At 44.7% G+C, this 10,859-nt stretch overlaps 1 protein-coding gene across 1 annotated transcript in view; it reads right to left on the bottom strand.

Annotated features, from left to right (window-relative positions):
* Actn2 (actinin alpha 2) overlaps window positions 1-6,383 on the bottom strand; it is a 68,307-nt gene extending 61,924 nt beyond the window's left edge. The window contains exon 1 of the mRNA XM_087896433.1: window positions 6,077-6,383. Within this exon, the coding sequence (XP_087752559.1) occupies window positions 6,077-6,202 (126 nt within the window). The 5' untranslated portion in view covers window positions 6,203-6,383. The remainder of the gene's footprint in view (window positions 1-6,076) is intronic.
* Window positions 6,384-10,859: the final 4,476 nt, after the last annotated feature.

Below are 10,859 nucleotides of genomic sequence, written 5' to 3' on the forward strand. Positions count from 1 at the left end.
CAGCTCTCTGACACTGTGTTAATTAAGGTTCCCAGTTAAGAGTTCTCTTCCTCCTCCCACGAGCAAAGAAAACCGTATTTTGATCTCACGTTTCTTACTTGGTGAATCTGCCTGAAAGGAGAGGGCGCATCCTATTCCCAATGACGAAAGATAAAAACAGTGATTTGGGGCATCTTAGAACCTCTCAGGCAAACTAAGCATGCATTTGTAACAACTGTTCCCTTGGGTGGGATGTGTGGGCTTCCTAAATCTCACATAAGAGTTCTGTCCTCACCTCTTTCTTATCTCTCTACTCCCAAAGCTTGATCTAGCCCTGTAAGGCTATCTAGAACTCTTATTTCTCCTCCCTAGACATGGGGATTAGCCACTTTGAATGGAGCCGTTTATGCCCTGCGCAAAATAATGATACATCCTGTAAGTAGCATCCCATTCAGACAATCTTCTGACTGATAAAGAGATGCTCTCATTAGACACTGTTATTGTCAGTGTCTCAATCTCCAGTTGTCGGTGCAGGGACACTCACTGGGAAGACCACAACTGTTCAATGAGATTGGTCCAACAGCCTACCATGGTTTAGGCGGTTATGTGGTCCTCATTTCTCTCTAGTGGATGCCTCCCTGGATAACACATCCATTAACTGTTCGTTCTAAGGGTCATCACTCTATCCATGTGGCTCCATAGCAGGCTTCCACCTTAGACCCTCCCTGCCTGAATCAACCCTGAAGTAGTAAATTTCCATAAGCAAGGCTCTTCCCAGCTCAGCTCTTCCCAGTTCAGACCTCAGAAGCTTCGTTACCTGGAGAATGAAGCCCGCATCAGCCTCGCTACGATGCCCGCTGCCATCCACTTGACCGCACTTTCTCCAGCCTTTGCTCTATCTGTGTCTTGGCATCCTCAGTTTTGGTGAAGCTAGTCTGCCTTTACACTTCCTCACACAATGAGCTCAAGAATCCGGAGCTAGACTTTGATGATCAAGTTGCCTCTCTGCATGTTTACCTCTGAAAATTGTTCCCTGCAGCTCTATGAGGGGGTAAAAGGGGCTCCCATAAAACTGGAGAGAAGCTCGCCCCGTTGGTGCTAAAGGGATCACAGAAATCAGCTATAATCCACTCACTGACGATCCCTCTTTATCTCCCCTCCAAAACCCGCCATAGGGCTTCACACCATGTCTCTGCTCAAGAAGGCTGTTTCTCTCCCCTCTCCGCTCAGTTAACAATTACTTCAGGGCAAGCCCAGTTCAATTTCTAACCTTTGGTGAACTCTCTTCTTATTATTCTCCACCCACGACGATTCTCCTTATTCCACCTCCCGGGAACTTTAAGCTTTAGGTGAGCAACCAGCATTTGATATTAAATAATTCTTATGCGCTAAATATTCACACTTGCAAATCTTATCTTTAAAAGTACACCAGGGAAGGGGAGCATGGGAAGCAGGCATAGAAAGAGGGAGAGTTTCTGCATGGGAAGATAGAAAAGAACTGTCAATTAACAGTGCTTGTGATGTACATAATGCCTATGAGCTGTGTGCCCTTAAGATGGTTAAAGCTGGGGGCCAGTGAGATGGTTCAGCGGGTGGAAGTGCTTGTCTCCGAGCCTGATAACCTGAGTTGGATCTCCATAATCTATATCATGAAAGGAGAAAACTGACTCCTACAAGTTATTCCCTAACATCCACAGCATGCCTAGCCATAGCACGCATTCACCTATGCACATACAAACGTTAAAGTTTTTTAAAATAAATAGCTAATGCGGTATGTTTTAAATAAACAAATGTTAAAATAAAGTAGCTTATTTTATATTATGTATATTTTATTCTGGGATTGTGTGTGTGTGTGTGTGTGTGTGTGTGCGTGTGTGTGTGTGCGTTTAGTGCTAAGAATGGAATCTCGAGTGTTGCTCATACTAAGCCAGTATTCTACCACTGAGCTACATGCCCAGCTCATGTTATATATATTTTACTGCTATCAAAAATAGTACATCCCGCCGGGCGGTGGTGGCACAGGCCTTTAATCCCGCACTCGAGAGGCAGAGGCAGGTGGATCTCTGTGAGTTTGAGACCAGCCTGGTCTACAAGAACTAGTTCCAGGACAGGCTCCAAAGCTACAGAGAAACCCTGTCTTGAAAAATCATAAATAAACAAATAAATAAATAAAATAGTACACCCCAATCGCCAACGACTGAATCTTATACTTCACTTTCTCTTTTGAGTTCAAGCATAGTAATGATGACTGTCAGACCAACTGGTCATATTAACAAGCACTGCCTTCTAAGACTGAGAGTAGTATTTAATATATATGGATCACTTTGCAGTATATAAAGCCCTTGTGAACTAACTCAGCCTAAACACTTGACTAAGGCACAATCTAATGATGTATGAAAGAATCTTATCTTTGCTTCATAAATGAACAAACCGAGGCTTGAAAGATGTATGGACTCAACTGCAGTTCAACAAGAAAGAACAAAGAAGACCTGAGAACCATCAGGGTCTCCTGAATCTGAGAAACTCCACAGCTCGTTCATCTGTCCAATGAGTTCCTTTTCTCCTGTTAAAAACCTCACACAAGAGTTCATGTCACAGCTGGGGATGTGGCTCTGTGGTAGAGCTCTTGCCTAGTACATATGAAGCCACAGGTTCAATCCCCAATATTGAGGGCTTGGACTTCATGCCCTTAAGCGCCCTTAGCCCACACAGAACACAGAAGGGGCAGTCTGAAAGATCCTGACCGCTAATCCCCACCCTGTAGCCAGCTGCTCCCACACACCTATCATTCCAGGCTGCTTCATCAACAGGCCACATGTTACTGGAGGTGGCCAGGCTGCTAGGAGACAGCGCCATAGAGAATGGGGGCCCGTCTAAACTGGAAAGAACGCAGCAGAACTGGGATACCCGCAGGCTAGAAAAGACGTGATCGTGGAAGCAGGCAGAGGGACGGAAGGACCCCTTAGGTACGGAAACGGATAAATCTCTTCTTTAAAGACCTGCTCTCATCTCTCACGAAGTTAAAGAGAGCTGTTCTGTACTTTCAGGGGCAGTGCACATTCAGAATCTCTGCCATGACAGGCTTCCATCCGCCTAGGCTTCCCTGCAGGTGAGAGGAAGCCTGTTTTGAGACTCCCACATGTGTGGGAGAACATCAGTGTTAAAGGTTTTGACAAGCCCTGGAGGCAACCGAACTTAGCTGGAAATGACAATCCCTGAACTGTCCTGTATGATAAAGTTTCTCTCTAACTCCAAGTATAACCTGATACTCTCTGTTGCCATTCCTGCTTCCTGTTTTGTTTTGTTTTGTTTTTCTGAGACAGACTCTCATGCATCCCAGGTTGGTCTCAAATCCACCACGTAGCTGAGGATGGCCTTGAACTTCTGATCTTCTTGTCTCAACCTCCCACGTGCTGGAATTAAAGACATACACCACCATGCCCTGCTTGTGTTGCCCTGGGGATTGGACCTAGGACCACTGGATGCTCGATAAACACTACCAATTGAGCTACATTCCTAGCCTTCAGTACTGTTTTAAATGTTCCATCTCATCACTACAGGAGGTGATCTCCAATCTTTTAGGTGTAGTTAAATTTAAAACACAATCTTTATAGACCATGTAGAGTCTACCCCATGGACCCAATACCTATTCCCAGATAAGGTGGGCATGCCAACCCACATATCCTAAGACCAACATCTCTTGAGTGACCTTTAAAAAAAAAAAAAGCACTCTACTGTTACTGAGGCCTTTTGCAGCAAGGCATTCCACAGCAGGGGGCAGGGATTACCACAGCCCCAAGCCTCTGAACTGTGGGTATAATTAGGCACCACATCCATTAGCATGCCACCAACGTCATTGAGAGCCACCAGCATCTGTTGACAGATCACATACCCAGCATATCACTGAAATGGCAAGTGCAGAGAAGGTGGCCCACAATAGAAACAATGGCATCTCGTCTAATGGTTCCAACAGTGGCTCATAGGACAAATATAGAGGCCACTGCTCTGGCTGCTCTGAGCTCATGGCTCCACACATTTCACTGACTGCAGCAAGTTCTACCAAAAGAGGAAAGATCTTCGTGCACATCCGTTCAGGTCTGTGTTCTGAGCATGCCAGGGCTTACCCTAGTATTTCCAACACCTAAGCTATCTTTTTTTCTTTCCTTTTTTCCCAATATATTCCAGGCTAGCCTCCAACTTGCAGCAATCCTCCTGGCTCAGTCTCTTGTGTGCGGGGATTATGGGCATGTGATACCTCATTTGGCTCAATATATCTTAATGGGAAAAATGATGATTGTTTTACAGTTTTTGGAACTTTTTTTGAACTGGGTCAGGTAATATTTCAGCTATTGAATAACATACTTCAAGTGCTATTACAATTGTAATAACAGATCACACAGGAATCCTAAAATAAAAAAATTTCGACAATACTACTTAGACAAAAATATTATAAATACATTTTAAATTATTATGTCAGAAGGCACAATGATATGGCCTCAGAAACTGACAATGTCTCTTCTGCTGTGAACTGTGTTTTCTTAGAATCGACAGAAACTTCTGGAATCAGACTCTGGCTTTCAAAACTGATGGGTATTCTTCTTGTTCCATACCTAAGCTATGTTATTGTTCCTCATAAGAAATGACCAATCTTCAAAACAAAAACATAGAAGCTGAGTTCTTTTTTAAGTCATGAAAAATGTAATCAAACTTGTTGAGAAAATGAAAAAAGGAAATGAGACATTGATTGCTAGAATTAGGCCACTTTTCAACTTCTTACCAAGCGATTACACATCGACCCATCCAGATGGCCCAAGTATAACCCTCAGGGCCATGTGCCTCCCTCTTGGTAAGCCCTTTAACTAGACTCAGTTTCTAAATGTATGGGCCTCAGTCCCTTGTTCCCAAAAAAGGGAGTGATGACAGACACCTCAGGGAATGAGGTGGGGGTGGCAAGGGGCTTCAAAGCCATCGTAAGAACAGAACTGTTACTGGGAATTTAAAAGAGAAGAGGCAAGAAAGGAGAAACACTGATGTAAAAGTAGCGCTTGGCTATTTGATAACTACTGAGGCAGGAGGCCTTTTCCCATCTTGCTCACACCACAGGGAGAGATGGTACATAGATTCCCAACATTAAACACTCGCTGTCCACACATGTCAGACGATCATCCACAGGAGCGGTTATAGAAGCCCCCAGGCACCCGACAGTCACACTAAACAGCGACTTGAAAGTAGGCTCTGAGAAGGGAAATCCACCTTCCTCATATCCAGGAAAAAATAGGAAGAGTAGGCATGAGGCACTGAGTTGGGAAACTGGCTTTTATCACAATGCTGGGTTAGTCTGTTGTCTTGTCGAACCATCCAGACTCTATGCCCAGCCAAATCGAGGTGGAACTTAGCCTCCCGGTGAGTGTCCCCTATTTGTTTTAGCCAAGAAGATCAAGAAGAAACCCTGAACTAGTGGAATGTTCCATTAGGCCCCAGAGAGCACCAACCGGGATGAGGAGGAAGCTCTTAGGAGCTGGCTGCCTCCTTCATCCCTGTGTGCTTACCTCAATGAACTATAAATAGAGTGTGAAATGATTATTACTTTGTGGGTGAATGTCTAAGGTTCTACAGCATCCCTCTCCAAGGAGCCCAACACGTTTAATAAATGGTCTTCAACAACTCGTTGGGACAGACCTATGGAAGGTTGAGAAGAGCGGGTTTTCATTTTGTGTCTTAGTGGGGACATAGGCTTGGGGCAAACGAAAAGAGCAGGGCCTGTCACAGAACAACTTTAGGCCAAGGTCATGGACAAAAGCAGAACTGAGACTTTCAGATTCTAGTCTAATAAAATCTTTCGAACATCATTTGTTTTCTGACTTACGTTAACTTACACACACACACACACACACACACACACACACACACACACACACACTCCGGTGTCCTACCTATCCCTGGATGTGCTGTCCTTTCTGATGCGGGGCGGGGGTGGGGGGTGGGGGCTAGAAGGACCATAGTACCTCCACCAGGGGGCCTTTTCTAGTGGCCACAGCCAGCGACACCTCCCACCCCATGGGGACCCGGACAGACACGCGTGAGGGACCGTACTGACCTTCCTCTGCTGCTTCTCCCAGGCCGGGTCGAGGAGTAGGTCTCGGTCCCACTCCTCCTCCTGGATCATGTACTCATCTTCGTCGTAGACGTAGTTGTACTGCACTCCGGGCTCTATCTGGTTCATGGCGTTGGGCGGCTGGGGCGGCTGGGAAGCGAGCGCAGCGCGAGGGATGGACAGACGGACGGAAGATGAATGGATGAATGGATGGATGGGTAGGCGGCGAGCTGCAGTGACCTTCGTGCAGTTCCTGGGGCGGCACGCCTAGGCGTAGAGTCTCCGGCAAAGCACCAGCACGCCGGCAAGCAGCGCCCGGCGGATTAAAAGCCCACTGTGAGTCACGTGCAACAGGCCCCGCCCACTCCCCCGCTTCCAGCACGTGCGGTTGGCTGGCAGGACAGCCCCGCTCCGGTCCCCGCCGCCTTGACTCCGCCCACCCCTGTTCGCTCCGCCGGTTGACCTAGGGGCACCTCGGACAGCGACCTGGAGTGAGGAAGAGAGGGAGAGACGGGAGTGAAAGGAGGGAGGGCGAAAACCAGGGAGATGACACCTGTGGACCTAGTCCCATCTCGTGCAGGGCACCCAAGGTTCCAAAGACCCGCTGCAAAGTTATGCCTTCCATGTCTCCACGAGTTAGCCAAAAACTCTTCCTCACCCTTCTTCCTTCTTTCCCCTTCCCCCTCTCCTCCCCTCCCCTCCCTCTATTACTTCTGCCCACTCCTCCCATTCCTCTCCCTCTATATTTCTCCTTTCTCCTCTTTCCCTCCTCTTATTTAGTTCTCTTTCTGCCTCTCCTCCACTCCCTGTTCCCCCTTCCTGTTCCTACAAAGCTCCATCCTTCTTTCTTTTCTCCTTTCTCTGTCTTTCCCTCTGCTAACTCTCAGTCCTCTCTCCCTCCGTTCAATCCTTTCTTCCCTCCTTTAAAAGCCCCTAAACACCCTGTTTTTTGCCTTCCCACCCTCACCTGAAGGACTCAAAACATAAAAATAAATTAAAAAAAAAATCTTGAACCAACTCTAACAAAATGTCAGGAACCAAGCCAAGGCAGGAAGCATTCAGTGCTCACCTGCCAGCCATAAATTAAGAGAACTGACAATGGCCGACTGGCGGCCAGTTTCTCCTTACGTTTTCATTCCTCCCTGCCGTGCTGCACTTGTGCCCTCTCAGCTACTGGTTCTTTTGAGCTATTCCCCCAAAGAAGCAAAGCCAAGAGTCGTAGGACAAGAAGGCTGAGATTTCAAATCAGTCATGTATTAACCACCTGCTATTAACTGAATACAGCGCCAATAATACAGCCATCCAAGTGGGAAGGTGCCTCTAGTTAAGTTTTTATCCCAATTTAATAAACGTTGCCAGCAAGCGCTCTAGGACTGTTTGTGGCTCAAGGCAACCAGTTGCTGCCATGTTGCAAGAGGTAGTATGTATGCCTGGAATTGTTAAGTTCCTTAGAAGTTTTACATCAACTTTTTTTGCAGAAAAACTTAAGCCATCGGCAAATGCATTGCATTGGTGTTTTAAAAAGCACTCTCACCCCAGGCTAGCTTGGATTTTGCCTGTTGCTGTTTGTGCCTCCCAGTAATGCCGTCATTTGGAGCACAGGCTGATCCCAACCTGGTTGTTGAACTTGAATGCTGATATCATCGACCTGTATCACCACAACTGCTATGTGTGATGCTGGGGATCAAACCTAGGGTTTTGTATATGCTAACCAAGTGCTTTACAAATGGAGCTGTTTCTTCAACCCCTAGCTTTACATTTTAATGTTTGCTTTAGAGTAAAACCAGCTTTCTGAATAAGCTTACAAAGGGCCTTTGGAAATCAACCAGAGACCTCAGATTCCAGCTCAAGAGAATCAAACAGCCCCGAACTCAGAATATCTGACATCTGGATAAAAACTTTGGGAAGCAGAGGTGGTGCTCACGGCAAGGAACTACAATGATCACCAAGAAGCAGAAAATAGCCAGGCAGTGGTGGCGCATGCCTTTAATCCTAGCACTCGGGAGGCAGAGCTGGGTGGATCTCTGTGAGTTTGAGGCCAGCCTGGTCTATAAGAGCTAGTTCCAGGACAGGTCCCACAACTACAGAGAAAACCTGTCTCGAAAACCAAAAACAGCAGAAAATAAGTAACACTAAATAAAAGCTGTGCATCCTATGCTTCCTGCATGGAGAATTTTCAAAGGAACACAGGCACAGCTCAGTGGTTTCCTTAAATTGGAAGGGACAATGACGGGAGTGTCAAAGGTTACTAGGATTTTCTAAACCAAATACAGAAAGGGAGTTGAGAAGACAGAAAATACTGGGGATTCACAGAGTTCCCTAGAGTTTAATTAGTGGACATATGAGAGGAACATACCTGCAACCAAGAAGTCCCCAGAAAGGACCAAAAGGAATGAGTACTGGAGCTCACAAAAAGTCTCTGATAACAGTTCCTGCTTTACCTAGCCAGAGCGAAAAACACATCACAGAACATCAGAGAATTCAGAGGTGGGACTAAATTAGGTATTGATTAAATGTACTGGCCTGCCTGAAAAACTTCAAAAGAAAGATAGGAAAGAATGAAATAGTTTCCAGGGAATTAACCATGCCCCCAGGCAAAACCCAAAAATATCTATAGCTTTTCTTGTTTGTTTGTTTGTTTGTTTTTTCAAGACAGGGATTCTTTGTGTAACCCTGTCTTGGAACTAGCTCTTGTAGACCAGGCTGGCCTCAAACTCACAAAGATGGCCTGCTTCTGCCTCCCAGGTGCTAGGATTAAAGGTGTGTGCCACCAACACCTGGCTAAAAATATCTACAGCATTTTAAAAGCATTTGACATTCACCAAGGTGAGGTGGGACTGGTAAGTATAGGCCAGGAGACCCTTTCCTAGCATGCCCAAGGTTCAGTCCCCAGGGCCATAAAACTAATTTAAAAAGAATCCATCTGTATTGCAGGTTGAATATGACCAGGAAACTGAAGAACAGAGAATGTTTTCCAAGTCGCTTTATAAGGTAGCCAATGACAGCATAAGAAAAGATAACTCTAGATCTGAGGAACACTTATATATTACCAGTGGAAATGTAAAAACAACCATTTAGGAAGTCAGTATAGAAGTTTCTTAGGAAAAACTACCCCACTCCACATCAACACATCACAAGGATATTTACACACCAGAAAGGCACGTTGCACACTTTCTCTCCTTTGTGGATCCCAGCTTCCACATAAATCCACAAAACCACGAATACATAGAGAACATGGAAGCAGAGTAAAACTGCCTGGGAGATGAAGGGGACTAATGAGAGGGGGCAAGGCAGAGGGGAGAAGAGGGAGTTATGGTGCAAATAAGCCCAAAATAGAAAATATACTTGCATGAAAAAGCCCTTATATAAGCGAGCACATATATGCTCCTATATAGCTCAAGACTATATATAATGCACACATGTGACCTTATATAACCTAGTACTATATTTAATGCATTTATATGTCCCCAGGATTCTTCAGGAAAATCAGTTGCAAAAAATTTTAACACAGTTTTTGTAAACTGAATCCATGATCATCAAATGGACTTATTCCATGAATGAATTATGAATTTAAAGCTAAAAAAACAATAAATCTAATCTGCTATATTAACAGGATAATAAAGAAAAAGCATATGGTCATCTCTATAGAATAAAAAAGCAAACAAAAGAAAAGTCACATTTGACAGAACTCAGTATTACTATTGACACAGCTCCTAGGAAACAAGGAAGAATTTCTACTTTCTGAACACAACAAAGAGACTCTTACCAAGAACAAACAAACAAAAAACCTTAACACTCACAGGCCTGCCTGCTGCCAGCTTCTGCTCAACCTTACACCAGAGACTGTGGCCAGACAGAAGAAAACACAGTCATTTATAGTGGAAAGGGACAATAAAACTGTGATAGTGTGGTCTTTTATGTAGAAAAGCTGATGGAACCTTCAAAGAGTCTCCTGGAGCTAACTAAGCTGGTTTCTCAGAGGTGTAGGATTCAAACAAGGTCAATATACAAAAATTAGCTGTATTTCATCTCCAGTTCTAGCGAGATCCACCAAACAATTTTTAAAAATTAAAAATAAAATCCCAAACCCTATAATCCTATACATTTTCTTCCAGAATACAGCTTTCCAGCTTGTTTTATGGAAACAACATCACTGTTGCACTTAAACCAAGAATGGTCTCAAGAAAGGAAATTTGTGGACCAAGTTCCCTCATCAACAGACATGCAGAAATCCACAAAGAGATGTGAGCAAACTGAACCCAGTAACGTGTAAAAAGAATTTTAAATCTTGCAAATCATATTTCCAACAGAAGACAAACATATAACTGCATATAGTGGCACACGCTGGCGATCAAGCTCTTAGGAGGCAGAGGCAGGGGGACTGCTGTAAGTCTGATGCCAATCTATCTACCAAATGAGTTCTGGAACAGTCAGGGCTACATACAGAGACTGTAAAGAAAAAAAAAAGCAAAATATGTAAGAGATCCTCTAAATGCTACAGTAGAGAAACAATAGGTCTAATATACAGGTCTAGAAAACAGCAATCTAACATCCCAACAGGTGCTCAGAGGCAGCCGTCATCAGGAAAATGCAAATGCTCACACACTGTGGCGGGAACTTTAAATGATAAAACAGGGGCAAGAGATAGCTCAGAACATAGAAGCACTTGCCACTCAAGCTTAAAGACTCAAGTTCAAGTCCAAAGAAACCACACGAAAATCCAGATACAGTAGTGTCCACCTGTGATTCTAACAGTCCTAAGGTGACACGGGGACAGAATCAGCTG

This window comes from Myodes glareolus, chromosome 14, assembly GCF_982192425.1.
Source record: "Myodes glareolus chromosome 14, mMyoGla1.1, whole genome shotgun sequence".
NCBI classification, from domain to species: Eukaryota; Metazoa; Chordata; class Mammalia; order Rodentia; family Cricetidae; genus Myodes; species Myodes glareolus.